The 14,648-nt window shown below is 43.4% G+C and overlaps 1 protein-coding gene across 5 annotated transcripts in view; it reads left to right on the forward strand.

Moving 5' to 3' along the window:
• Positions 1–14,648, forward strand: part of PCDH15 (protocadherin related 15) — a gene marked incomplete at both ends in the record, with an annotated part of 350,568 nt that overhangs the window by 302,701 nt on the left and 33,219 nt on the right. For all 5 annotated transcript variants that reach the window (XM_084265723.1, XM_084265721.1, XM_084265724.1 and 2 more), the window contains 2 exons: positions 2,779–2,994; positions 6,567–6,655. In XM_084265723.1, coding sequence (XP_084121849.1) covers positions 2,779–2,994; positions 6,567–6,655 — 305 coding nt within the window. The remainder of the gene's footprint in view (positions 1–2,778; positions 2,995–6,566; positions 6,656–14,648) is intronic.

Here is a 14,648-nt window from a genome sequence, read left to right on the forward strand (position 1 = left end):
GTCCCTGAAGCACCATGTAGGTGGTCTTCTGCAGGGCTGATACCAAATTTTTTACCCTGCTGCTACAGGCAGAGGCTTCCCAACCTCTCTCTGGAGTACATGCAGGGTTTAAAGCTCGCAGGGAACACGTTGGCAAAGTTGACCCAAAGAACCAAGAGAAGCGGCTTTTATATGCCTCTGTAACCTACGGTTTGCATGTTTTGAAGGATGTTTTATTTCTGTTATCATGCTGGTTCTAAATGTCTCTTTTAGTAGGAGTGATTTTAATAGGAACAGTAATGACCTGGAATCTTTCAGTTGTACCTCTAAGATTTCCTCTGTGTTTGGTTAAGAACAGGTCCTTGAAGGGAAATACTTGATTTTTAGCCATGGCACTGAGGGATCTCAGCGAGGAGAGGCTGATGCTGTCCTGGGCCAGGCACAGCTCAGGCTGTGGTTTGAATTTTTGTCTTATCATCCAAACATATTTTCTATGGCAGTGATTTAAATTCATTTTCCTCAAGTTGAGTCTGTTTTGCTGTGACAGCAACTGGTATATAAGCTCCGTGTCCTTATCTCAACCCGTGAGCATTTGTCTTTTACTTTCTCCCCTGTCCTGTTGAGGAGGGGGGTGAGAGAGTGGTGGGGGACTGCTGGCCAAGGTCATTCCACTGCAACACCCTCATTTGGGAATAAATCAGCCCAAACTGTGGTGCGAGTAAGAGGCCAAGGTAACGTGTTGTGCAGTTCAGGTGCTTTCTGAAAAGGGCTGACTTGAGCTCAGTGCTGAGCCCTGGGGTAGAGATGACTCTTGGCACTTCCCATCAGCCTGGTTTTTAGGTACAGCCTTGTGCCATACAGAGTGCCTTCATGCTCATGTGTTCCTTCAGCAATTGACTTGTCAAAAGGAAAGCCAAACTTAACCTAGGCCTGTGAATCCCTCTGTCAAACTCCTGCTGCTGCTCCATGATGTGTTGGGATTGTATTACCTGTGCCAGTCAAAGGGCAAGAGTGCTCTGGAAAAGCTCACCAATATCTTCACCTTTTGGCTGACAGAAAGGGGTAAATTTTGGAAAGCTTTTAACCTGCCTATCTTTCCTAAAAATACTAATAAAGAGGTTTGAGACCACCCAAGAGGTAGTGATCTTGATTTTAAAAGCCTTTGAAAAAAGCTATAGAACTAGAAAACAAAAGCACTTTAATGTACTTGGCTTTTCCATGCTGAGCCAAAGCTTTATCAACTTAGAGGAAAACAAAACATTTACAAAGGATGCAAGGAGCGTTTTAAACAGCTCTGTCCCTGTGATGAATGGCAGCCAGCATCACTGAGGAAGCTCATCTTTTGGGCAGCTCTGCAGCACAGTGGCGTGTGACATGAAACATGTTTGCAAAGCCAGCCCAGATAGTATCATCTAAATGCTGTGCAGTTCTGTCTGTTCCATCAGGTAGCATGGAAGGCAAATCCAGTTTTGAGGACCTGGATTGTTCATCTGGTGTGGACATCTCTTGACTGTGCGCAGCTCAGTCACTGCTGCGGACTTGCTTGCCATGTCTCCTCAGTGGTATTCCCTGAAAACTGTCAGAAAACAAAAGATGAATCAGTGGAGCTTTCCACCTTATAGATCTTGTTCACTGATGGAGGAGGCAGCATTAATGATGATTAGCAGCCGTCTATTGAGGGCCTAATGATGATGCACAGTAATGCATTTTCAGATGGTAGCGTTGTACCCTGACCACTCCTCACGTCACCATAACGCTGCCTAGATCATGGTTATTGGGTTGGGTTTAAGTCACAGTGACATACAGGGATCACATGGAGACCTGAACCTTTTTGGAGTTAAGGGTGATTTTTTTCCAACATTGGCTCAAGCCACAGACTTAAGAAGTTATGCCAGTATGTTGATAAAAGCCTGCTAATAGATGCTGAAGTGGCCCAGATGCTGAGGCAGTGCCCAAGCCTAATGAGGGGGCAAACTCATTACAGTCAGCAATTAGCTACCATCTCGCTGCCCCTTCCTAAATGGAAAGCCACCCCCTTCTGAATATAGGTAATGGCTGTGGGGCAGGGACATGGTTTGCACAGAGGAGCATGTCTGGAGACACTGGAGCAGGGCAATGCTGGGGTTGTCCCACCCGAGGCCGAGGGAATGCCACAGCTTCAGGCTGCCCTGGTGTCAGGGCTGCATCCTGATGCTGCAGTGGGGCAGCACCAGGCAGTGCCAGGGTCCCGTGCCAGGTCCTCGCTGGCTCTGTACTGCAGGTCATTGCGCAGCATTGCTGGAAGGCTGAACAGTCCTTTTCCTCTTTTTCTTCTCTTGTTTTTAATAAAAAAGGATGAAATGGCTTCTGAAGCCTATGTGCTCAATCAGTGAGGGTGCAGAATGTCTTTAAGAAGAGAGAGGATGTTCCTCTAGTGTAAGTTTGTGAATGCCTCACTGTTTGGTTTTTGTTCTTTGATATGTAATTGTCAACAAGAATTTGGCAGTGAAGGCTTTTTAGACTTAAAAATCTTACCGTGTCCGATTGCTGCAGACTTGCAAAAGTTCACTTATATTTTTCTTTCTTTTTTTTCTTTAGCAGTTTAGTGCTAACACAGGAGAAAAAAAATGCTGGAAAAGCAAAACTGTATGCAGCAAAGTTAAATGAACCATTTAAAGTAATAGTAGTATCTGCTCTCTGGGATCTAATGTTTTAACATCGGATGGAAGAAATTCTCTGGACCAATATGCAACTTTATTTAATGGACAAGGTTAATGAGTCTTTGCATGTACATTTACTTGTTTTCTTTTTCCTATGTAGGCTGATGATAAAGACACGGGGAATTACAGTGCCATGCAATACAGACTCATCATTCCTCCAATCAAGGATGGTAAAGAAGGTTTTGTGATTGAAGCTTACACAGGGCTAATAAAAACTGCTATGCTGTTCAAAAATATGAGAAGATCCTATTTCAAGTTTCAGGTCATTGCAACCGACGATTATGGAAAAGGACTGAGCAGCAAAGCTGAAGTACTTGTAAGTATGAGCCAAGCATTAACTTTATGGAATAATTCCTGAGGAAATTCAAACACTCCATAAAGCTTCATTCCAGGCAGACATACAGGAAGGCCATAAACTGTGCACTAGTTGTTTTAAGTCACTGAAATCAAGCTTTTTCTTTTCATTTTCTTTTTTTTTTATACAAAATGTATTTATGAGCTTCTGAAACATATGCTTATGTTTGTGGCAGAGATACGGATCTGTTAGCTCACTAGACATGATGTCCAGTATTTTATTTATTCAGTGAGCCATTGTTAATGGTTCCATTTAGATTCTAATTGGTCGCATTAAACACAGACCTACATTATGTTCTGGGTCTTCTGGACCCAGATGGCAGCAAAGAAAAGTGCTGGTTTTGTGCATGTTGACTGTGAAGCAAGTCATACCTGCGTGGTTGGGCACACGCATTTGCAGGTCACCCCCATGTATCCTCTCTGCCAGCAAGGTGCAGACAGCTCCTGCATCACAGCTGTGAAGCAAGCTTAGCATGGCGTTAAACCTCCACTGTGAATAAGCCAAGCTCAGTGCTTGCAGACTTGGGCTGAACTAACTTGGGTACATAGATTTGGGGCTGGAGTTATGGCTGGTGGCTCTGATTTGCAGAGCAGGGACATACCTTGAGCAGAGCCTCTGAAGGCTGGAAGTCAGTTGACTTACTGGGGAAGGACAAGGTTGCTGTAACTTAGTTGCTCATGTCTAAAGGGGAGGCACAAGGAATAATTTTGGGCTGGGACTGTATGTTTCATTTTCAGGGAAGAAATGTTTCAAAACCAGCACCAGCTTTAGGCCTTGTGCTTGTGTTTTTGTGCTGAGTAAAGGACATTGACTTAATCCAGTCACTGAATCCTTCAAAGCTGTGTTTCTTGAAAGCCTATATAGCTTGATGGATTGGATTAATATTAGCATAATGTCGTAGGGATGAAGTACATTATCTAGTCCATGGGAGCACTGTCAGATGATACAGATGATAGCCATAATATTCAGTATATTGAGTTATGCAGGAATTCAGCAAATAAACATAATGTATGATGTCCTCATGCTCAACCTCCCAAAATGATAGGGCATTCTCAGGAAATTTATGCAGTAATAGTATATTAAAATATAGACAGAAGGTATCGACATTAAAATTAGAAAGTGAAATATGTCTCATCAATGTACAGAGCTATCTTTAGGTTGTCTGAGTGGCTTTGAGCAAGGTGTGAAAGCTTAGAGTAGCTGCAGGACAATTACAAACTGACACCATCCCACCATGGAAGTTTGGGTTTGCACTGAGCACAATCCATACGTGAATATCGCTCATGGGCTAGTGGTTATCAACAAGTCCATGCTTTGCCTGCTTCTGCTGCAAACTTCCAGTTTGTCATGGTACCTACTGCATGTAACCTGGGGCTTTTCTAGCTCTCTGCAACATGTTTGTTCTTCAGATACTCGGGACAGGAGCACCTACATATGCTGACTTCCAGCCCCAGATTTGAGGCTGGTGCCTGCTGTTTGGTATCACAGAACCTGGCTGTAGGTTTGCTTGGTAGACAAGGATATAGCAAGAGCTTTCTAAGGAGCGGTGTGTCAGTTTATCACTGGTGACTGTGCCCCCAAAAGCTTTCAGAGACCCATGATGGGGCTTCGGGAAGGGCCTTTGCCTTCCTGCCCCTTCCACCTCTGCTCCCAGCATCTTTCCATCTCTCCTACAGTAATGGGGAACAATTTCTCCCAACAGCTTGTCTTACAGTGTGATTCAATTGACCTTTAAAATTGTGGCTATCAAGCAAGTTAATGTTACCACGGAAACCTTAACTTTCTCTTAATTTGTGGTCATCACATTTCTTGTAGAGTAGCTTATCAGGACTGGGTGTTTGATCATGTTTTTATACATGAACAAGTAGTCAGAATTGCAATCCCTTGGCCATCAGGAGAACTAATTGTTGCCTGTTCCAAGGGCTGCATTTATGCAGTGCCCCATAAGTAGGCACGCAGAGGTGGCTTGAATTGGCCAGCATGGTTAATGCTACGGAACTGTTCATGGCTTAAGAGATCCTGTCAAGGATCTCAGTCGAAAATTTGTTTTGAGTTCATTCTAATCCTGTTTTTCTTACACAGAAATATGTACATGCTGCTCATGCATCTGATGGCATTTCAAGATCATTTAAATATTTAAAGTTGAATTAAACTTCAAAGCTGGTGAATCGGTGTTTGATGTGGAAGTATGTAATGGCTTGTCTGCTGATGTGCTTACAAGGCTCAGGCTGCTCCTCTGAAATTCAGGGGTTGCTTTCCCTTCTCAGCTAACTTTGATTTTTAAATTTACATTGTCCTGCTTTTCCCAATTCACCTTCAGACTCCTCTGTGTAGGGACTATAGGTTTGGAGCATAATGTTTGCTGTCATGCCTATGTGGACATGAGCCAAGTGCTAGGAAATGCTGTCCTTTCCCCACCAGTGTGGGATTTAACTGTTTCTTTCCTGGAGGTGGGGTTTGACTGTGCTCGGGAATGGAATGATAGTACAAAATGAGCCAAGTGTTCGGAAATGCTGTCTTTTCTCCACCAGTGTGGGATTTAACTGTTCCTTTCCTGGAGGTGGGGGTTTGGCTGTGCTCGGGAATGGAATGCTAGTACAAAATGCAGAAATATTTAAAAAGGAGGGGGGAAAGTATGCAGTCATCTTACTGGAAGGCAGCCTGTTTTGGGATAAAACTAGCATAGGAGACTAGATCAGGACATGTGAAGCAGAGTTTGACAAATCTGCTGAATCTGCATGTGGGAAGTCCCTTCTGCACTGACCGTCCGACCTGGGGCTGAGCAACACAAGAATTATGTTGCTTTTGTTGTAGAAAATGCTGATGCAAGAGAATTGGTCTGAGGTCAGTCGGTTCTGTTGTGGAATCCTGGGGTTTTTAATCTTGGTTGTTGTGGGTTTTTTTAAAAAACAAAGCCCTTGAGTACTAAGTGTATTAGAGGCATTTTTTCCTGTCCCTTCCTTTTAAAAAAAAGTGCAGTTCTAAAATGCTCAGAGTTATGTATGGGTTTGTGTCACTTAGAGGGAGAAGTGGAAAAACAAAAAGGGAGAATAAAATCAATTACACTGATTACTTCAAAATAGACAATTTCCTTTGTGATTCTATAACAAAGATTTAGCTGAATTAATTAGGTATTTGCATTTATGTTGGTGCAAGCTGCGTACTTCCAAGGTTGGCTTTTCCTGTCAAGTCATGAAAAATACCAAATGCTCATAATTGTTTTTGAATATGGCACATAGGAGTTCTGTGATTCTGTAAGTCAAGTCTCAACTGTGAAGAACAGCTTTCTTAGTCCTTCCTTTAAACATTTGTAACTCTGATGCAGTCCTGCAATTGCAGTTCTAGCAAAATCTTTGTCTGCTGGTCATTGGGTTTGGCTGCAAGGAAAGCGGCTCTTTTATTTGGATTAAAATGAAAACTGCCTACATCGGGGCATGTCTGTGGAGGCAGGAAAGTCATTATTCTGTTCTTTTTTGTGTGGGGAGGATGTTATGCATGGGAGTGCCGATTGAATTTCACTCTTTTGTTTCCAGGTCTCTGTGGTCAATCAGTTGGATATGCAAGTCATCGTCTCTAATGTTCCTCCCACCCTTGTGGAGCAAAACAAAGATCAACTCATTGGGTAATTAATTTGTTTCCTCTACAGATGTCAGGCAGTTCACTGGGTTTGTGGTTAGATTTGGCAAGAGGCTGAATCTGTGTATGCTGTGATCTCCTTTTTTGGCTGAAAGACTTGAAAATGAGCAAGTGGGTATTATCATGGGGAGCACAGATGGCTGAGTGTCAGTTCCCCCCCTCCCCACCCCAGTCCATGTTTTCCCCTTCCTGCAGACGTGCGGCACCTCTTTGCTTGCACAGCTGCCCACTTTGTAGGCTGGAAGTAGTTTCAGAGCTGGCCCTAGTGCAGACCTTACCAAGCACAAGACCTGCATCCCTCAAAATTCAGGTAAGATGAAAGAAGCACTTCTCCGCTGGCTGAGGCAGTGTGTCTCGGAGCTGTGTTGATTCACTGGGGTTTTGTTTGGGTGACGTAGCTGTAAGGGAGAGCAGGATTTAGGCAATTTATACTGGTGTACAATTAATAGCACTAGGATTATTACATAAAATTTTAATTGCAAAAAATGGGTAAGAAGGTGTCACTATTCATATTCTCTGAGTCTAGGGTTCAGACCTAGAAGGTACAAAGTGGGAGGGGGGGGGGTAGGTAATTGGAAACGTTATTGCTATACGTGTGTGTGTGCATAAATATATAGAGAGAGCCAGCTAAAATGCTTGTGGTGAAATAGGTTTTAATAGCACTCAGGCACCACAGCATCATTAACTTACAGGAGTCAGGCTTTCACTTTCAGCTTATTTTTGTAAAGCAAGGATGGTTTTCCGTACTTCGCATCATGAGGCATATAACCATGAATTAGACAATATGGGCAGGAAAATACTACAGGTGCTAGTTTAAAAACGATCTTTGTACTCTGCTGTTGCTTTAACCAGTGATGAACGGCATTTCTTGGTCTGTTCCATCCTGGCTGTTGTCATTCCTTTACTTCTCCACAGAAATTGAAAACCCTTAGGGATGATGGCATAATCACTCACTGAAAAAGTGGTGTGTTGCCTCTAAATGGCTTATGTCTTCATTGGGCTGTATTGGTGGGTTTGCTTCCGGAGATTTAGGACACGTGCCAGGTGTTAGCTCTGATAGATTCTAATGTTGGAAACACTAAGTAAGTTGTTCAGGCTCCAGTCTGTATTCACTGGGACTGCATTTCCTAGAGCTAAGGACAATAAAGGAGTCTGCTTGCTTAACACTTCAAACGGTGCTTTCCAAAAGTGTCAGGCGTTGGTGTTGGCTGGGGAGACAAAGAATGATTTATCTTTTTGTGACAGTGGGAGGAAAAGGTGGCTCCTGCTTTGCTAAGCCTTCAGCTTTGCTTTGGTGTGCTGCACAGTGCAATCTTTTATGCACAGTCATTTGTAGCCTTCCTGGGCTTCCCTTTTCTGGAGCAGAGAAGATGAACCCAGGTTCTGTACCACCTGTTTCTACATGGAGTAGCATGGATCTTATGTTAACCTGGGCTTCAGCTGTTTGAGATACTCCTGGTTGGGACTGTCTTGAAGCTGAAGGAGCCACCAGCAAAGTACCAATGTCTCCTGCTGTGCTGGTTTGAAAAGCTCCCTGACACATGTGTTGTGGGACTGAGAACAGGAACACTGTGACAGGTGGCATGGCTCAAGCAGATAGCACCTTGCCCTTCCACCAGAAGAAATCTCCTTGGCAAACTCTGGAGCAGTTTATTTCAGCTCCCAGCAGGTCTCAGCAGTGTCAATGCCTCAACAATAAATTGTACCGTACCCATCCTCTCCATCATCTCCTCTGGGGCCCAGAGGAATAGCTGGCATATCCCCAGTCTTGGAACACAGCCCAGAGCCACATTCCTCAGTCTCTGTGCTCTAAAAAAACTCTCTTCTGCCAGGTTGGAGTCTCTTAAGATTTGTTCCATGCTTTTCTGGAATGCCCTCATGCATCGAAGTCTCTGATGGGTGTGTAAATATTTCATAGTGAAAGAAGCTTTCAAATTAGTATAAAAATGAAGATGGCCAGATTTATATACTTGAAATTAGCTTGGGAAGCCTTTAATAAACACGGTGAGGCCACCAAGTGAGATTTTAACTAGTAACGATAGGCTTTCAAGGACATTGGCTTGGGTTAAAATTGTTGCGTCCTTTATTGAAAATATTCGCAGATGGAAGTCTCAGAAAAAAAATGTTGCATATATACGTGCTTCTTTGTTTCAGGTAGAAATGTGTTTATTTCATTGCCAGCTTCAGATTTTCGTGGGTGTTCCTGCTGTCATTTAAGAGTGCTATCTCCCTCTTTTCATAAAAGCTTTAATAATTCATGCAGGACGCAAAACCAGAATAATAGGAATTGGTGTTTTTCTTGCTCTGTATGGAAGTTACCACCACAGGCAAAGGGTAACCAAATAACTTGGAGACCTTCCCTGGCTGCAGGGTTTTTTGTCCAAAGCGGTTTCTGGGCCATTTCAAATAATGCCCTAATTTATGAAATTAGAATGCTCTTTATAATTCATTAACAGATAAAAAGAACTGTATCATTAACTAAATTAGTTGCTACAGAAGTTATTCAGCTCTCCCCTCCCCCCCACCCTCTTTTTGGCACTGCAGTGATAATAAATATTAATCTCAGAAAATACAACATTTAACCACTGATTGCAGTACTTGGGGAAGGGGAAGTAGGTAGTTGGGTCATTTTTTGAAATTACAGTGATTTTTCACAATAAAATAGTGATTTAAACAACTTTGGAGAACAAATTGTAACAGCTTCTCCCCAGCCACCTGTGATTTTCACTGGAGAGTGGCTGCAATGTATTAAGAAAGATATAATTCAGCTCTTCCCTGTTAGAGAGGCTTGCTCAGCAGGTCCCTGAAATGCGTGTTGGTTAATGGTCCAAACAAGGGAAGCATGCCATAGACAACAAGATTTAATACATTGCTATCTCTTTGGCTCAGGAGCGTGGGCTTTTGGAGGGCTACAATGGGTTTGTGTTTGTCTTATGCTGACGTTTCTGATAGTGTCACGATCCTTTGCTGTCATTCAGTGAGCTCCTCGACTTTCCTCCAACCATTTTGAGTTCATCACCAAGCTTTTCCTGTCCTCCAGACTGCACATCAATGTCAGATTTGCCATTTCTTTCACCCACTTTAATTATGTCTGCTCAGGTCCATTTGTCTGCTGCAGAAGATGACAGAGAACACGGAGTGAGGCTTAGTGGAAAATTCAATATATGTTCCTCTCCTGCAGAAAACTTGAAGGCAGACGACAGTGTGTTCTTTGGTTATGGCAGTGTTTGTGGGCAAGGAGCAGTGTTTCCACTAGAATAAAGTATCCAAATTTCATGCTCAGAGCAGTTGATTCTGCAGTTCTTATGTGAGTGCCAGGCAAACTTCTAGCTAAAAACAGATACACCCCATTACCAATAAACACCTGTGTTTCTCCCATCCCATGGGTAATTAAAATGTCCTGTGGATTAAATTCTTCTGTACACATTTCTGTCAATGGCAAATCATTTTCTTTGAAATGGAATAATGTTGTGGTTCACAATGAGTGCTTCAATGAATTATGCCATGGACAGTCCTGAAGAGCCCAACAAAATTCAGATAATGTTGCTCGAGGAACCTGTTTTTTCCTGAACTAGAGCCAGCCAAAACCTTTGGACATCATTTTCAACATTATTTGTGTTGTGTGGGTTTTCTGAGCTGATCCAGTAGGGAAACAAAACACATTTAGCTGCACTGGGACTGCTCAGGAGAGTGATAGGAGGATTGTCTTCTCAGTTGCAGAACTCAGATGAGGTGTCCCATGTTCATCTCTCCTCCCTGTAGTGAAAAGTGAGCCTGGAAAGAATGGAGTTTCTTTTCTGGAAGATCTTGTAGTGGTGCTGTGGGAATCTTCCTTTGGGAAAGAGGGTCTGATGACAACATCACGCACTGCAAATAAATGGGCATAGATATGAGAATAGATAATTGTGTTATTAGTTAATAATTATTGTATCTTAATAGAGGTTATTCCTGACTGTTCAAGACAAACTGGCTGGTAATTCCAGGCAACTTCCCTTCAAGTGCATGCTGGGCTGTTGGAGGCTGCAGTCCTTCTTACACTTTCATGCTTAACAAAAATCGAGTAGTTCACCAGCTAAAGAAAATACACATTCAAACCTCTCACGCAACTTGGGAGCAACCAGGTCGGATTTTTACAAGAAAATCGGAGTATAAGACAGAGTGCTGATCCTTGCAGATGTATCGAATGAGCACCTCAGAGGACGAACGCTCAGTCTGCTGACTTAATAGTTTGCATATATAAAGTTGACTGCTGTCGTTTCTCACAGGAGTGTCTGCTCTGCATTGCTGTATGGAAACTGCAGTCCTCTTAAGAGAAACGACTTGATATCTACAGCTCTAAATTATAAATATATACTACTATGAATTATGTATCGTAATATACACTGCATGTACGTTGTTCATCATAGAGAATTTTGTGTCTAATCGTAGTATATGAGAGAATATATTTTATATATGGGAGCTGGAATGCCCAGCCCTCTCTGTAGGGGAATGTTTCAGAGCATGGAGTATTTACTTTCCACTGTGTTTTACTGGTGACAACGTAGCAGACAGTGTCTTTTAATTGAGGGTGCAGGAGCCAGTCAGTGGTGTTTGGAGGCACAGCTGGCAGGAGGGCTTTACCTGGAGCTTGTGTGTATTGCTGCATTTTATCACTTTGTCCCTGTTTCCTGTTTTGTTAGGATGTAGGGAAGTGCGGTAACTGGGAAGATGAGCGGGTGCCTCTGAAATGCAGTGGATTGATCAACATGCATTTCTCTGTACTGAAATGGGTCATTTCAAGGCATCCAAGGGATTACAATGTTCTCAGTACCAATAGTAGAGACAGATGCAGCTGCCCCTCTGACAGGCGGCCTTTTAGGTGTGTGGTTGGAAGGGCTGTGCCTCTGACTCTTAAAATACTCAACCTTAGTGCAGCAGCATCATTTCTTCTCAGCACATGAGTTGGTAGCAGAGGAGTGTCTCTTCTGCTGGATTTATTGCACTCAATAGATCACTCGGACTGGTTAGTTTTCCCACAGTAGAAGTACCAATCTGTACCTTGCTTTATGATTTTTGCCATGTAATTACTGAAGCAACCCTAATTACAGGTGACTGGACTTCTTGCCCATTGGGTGGTGGAAGGGACCTTCCCATTAAGCACCCTGCACAGGTAGCACTTAACTTTCCCCCCATTCCTAACCATTCACTACTGGCAGGTAGTTCAGTAGCTGCCTTGTTTGTGGCAGTGCTCTCTGATGCTGTTACATGGGTTCATTTTTCTCCTGGCCCTTTGGTACGCTTCCCATCCACCTTCCCCCCCCCTTTTCACTTCTTTAGACTCTACTGTTTCATTCTAAACAAAACTGCAAAATTAGCAAATATGTTTATGATGAGGTGAGAGAGATCTTTCCCCGCAACGGGCTGCATCGTATTTCATATCCACCGTGCATTTGGTCTGCTTGGATCACACGTGTCATGCAGCTCTTGCTTTGTACGGTGTTAACTCATTTCTTAGCCTGTCCTCCACTCTAGTTAATGACCTTAGGGCACCTTCATTAAGTTAGGTGATAGAGACCCAAGCTGCTTCAACTCCAGCTTTCCCACTTGCTACTTCCACTGCTGGGAAGCACTGGAGCAATCTCCTGCCTGCTCCTCCCAACAGTCCTGAACGTTGTTCATTAATGTATTTTCTCTGAAGCACTGTAATGCAGCACGTGGCTTCCCAGATAAAGCTGTAAGGTTCTGCTTTATTCTGAAACTGCTTACTATGGCAGTAAAACCCCTTTTGTGCTGAGATCTGAAGATATGTCTTCTGGGTCAAAGTCAAGATGTCTTTGTGTATTACTCTTCAGGTGAGCGTAGCGTAATGTTCCTTCTGTGACTGGGAAAAATGATGTTGAAATAAAAAGTTGGAGTGTGCGTAGTTTTTTTTTCAAGACAGGATTATACAGGATGAACAGAAAAAAGAAGAAAAGAAACTTCAGCAATATGTAAGAAAGCAAATTTTCTTTACAGCCTGCAACCCAGTATGCTTTTATAGGATTAGGGTAAGTACGGATAAAGACGTTGTCTCTGGATTACTTTCAGAATATTTTAATGTTATTGTAAACAGAGTAAATTGTCTTGGAGTTCCTGCTAGGAACGGGCCTTGTGCTGGATACCAAAGTAGTCATAATCTTTGTCAAAAGGTTATTTAGCAAAGATGAATAGTCTCAGGCTGGCAGTAAACCTCAATTCTGGCTTTTTAACTCCACATCGCAGCATAAAGCAGGCTGGTCAGGGTTTCTTGACTTGTGTTGACAGCTCTAAGGGAGCTGGCACCTCCCCAGAGGCCACAGAAGGAGTATAAACTCCCCTATTCTTTGTGTGTGTTTTAAGAAGGCACCTGGGAGCAGGGGTGTGGGCCCAAGTGCTTCTCCCCCACCAAAGCTATTGCCAGCTGCTCAGGAGGGGCTGGAATTGGTCCTTACCTGCTGAACATCCAGCAGCTTAGCTGTCAGTTATTAACCTTGCAAAACCTCAACACAGCCAGAATTTGGTTGAAGTTGAGCAAAATTGAGTGAGTGTCCCCAGGTTATGTGAAACACTTGTAAGTATGTATTGATGTGTGCTGGTGGAGCTGCATGCTCTCGTCTCTGCCTTGTCACCGGATTTGCATACGTTCTAAAATACCTAGAATTCATGACTGTTAGAAAGCAAATCTGGGGAGCTAGGGTTTCCATTGGAGGAGCCAGAGGTTATACCAGATATCTAGTCTTTGGCACTTGTAGCTCTAAGTCTGTGGGACGAGTTATTTCAGAGTCTGGATTCTTTTGTTTTGTTGGTTTGGGTTTTTTTTTTTCATTCTTTAAAAGATCTGTATGTGCTCCAGAAGTGCTGACAGATGAGCAGAGAGCTGAAATGCTTTTTTTCCTCCATAGTTTTCTGCTAAGGAAATGGTGCAGTAACTAAACTCTGGTACCAGTGAGGATCTAAAACGTTCTGCAAATGGAATTGTTTCTTCTGTTTGTGTGCTCAATCAGAGGATTTGTGTGCAGCTTAGCAATTCAGCTCAAGGATATAAGACTACTGGAACGCTGCCGTGCTCTTTCGGGCTGTCTCATCATGCATCTTCTCTGCTGGGGCTAACGGAGGGTCATTAAGCCTTGCTGCAGACTTACCAGGTTGTACAGGATGACAGTTGGCCTAGTCGGGTTGCCATTGCTGCTGGGCTTGATGCCGTTGAGTCCATGTCTCACATTTTGAGGGGAAATCAACTAATTCGCATGGACTGTTGAATTAGATTCCAAAGAAGCTTCCAAATGACCTTTTGCACCTTTCCTAGTAGCAGGAGCTGGGGCACGTGTCTGGCATGCCGCATTCATGCAGCTGTGGGCAGAAAGCAGCATGATGCTGCCGTGCCAGGGTGTGTACATCTTGACTTAGTCCCATGCAAACTCAGCCCTGCTGTAACGCGTGTGCATGTGAGCTCGTGGGTGTAGCACTGAGTGTGCCTCAGCAACACAGGGCCTTATCACGGGTTTTGGGGTGTCAGGAATGCTCTGAGAAGCTGAATTCCTTCTACAGGTGAAGATGAAAAAAATTATCCCTGAGTTTTTCAGGATATTTAGGGCCACATTATGCCCTTGCTGACAGTAAAAATCCTCTTGTCCTTCACTTCTCTTCACTGGTGCCCCTGATGGGGACGGGGAAAGCGACAGTAATGAAGATGCACCGGGAGGTGTTTCTGTGCATCGTGTGACATCTGCAGAGCTAGTGAAGTTTGTTCTGCCTCTCACCGTGCCATTCTCTGGAGGGTGCTAATTACCCTCGTTGCATTAACAAGCGACAGACTAATTTTTAAGTAATTTTTTTCTGGTAGATACAACAGAACTGCAAACGTTGTTGTTACTTAAAGTCTGCATTTTAAAAAGGAGGATTCTCGAGAGTAGCGGGTGGCCGCTTTCAGTAGAGTTTTAAGGCCCAACAGTGTTTTCAGCATTGCAAGTTTGGCTGAATGA

This window comes from Gallinula chloropus (assembly GCF_964237585.1).
Source record: "Gallinula chloropus genome assembly, chromosome: 5".
NCBI classification, from domain to species: Eukaryota; Metazoa; Chordata; class Aves; order Gruiformes; family Rallidae; genus Gallinula; species Gallinula chloropus.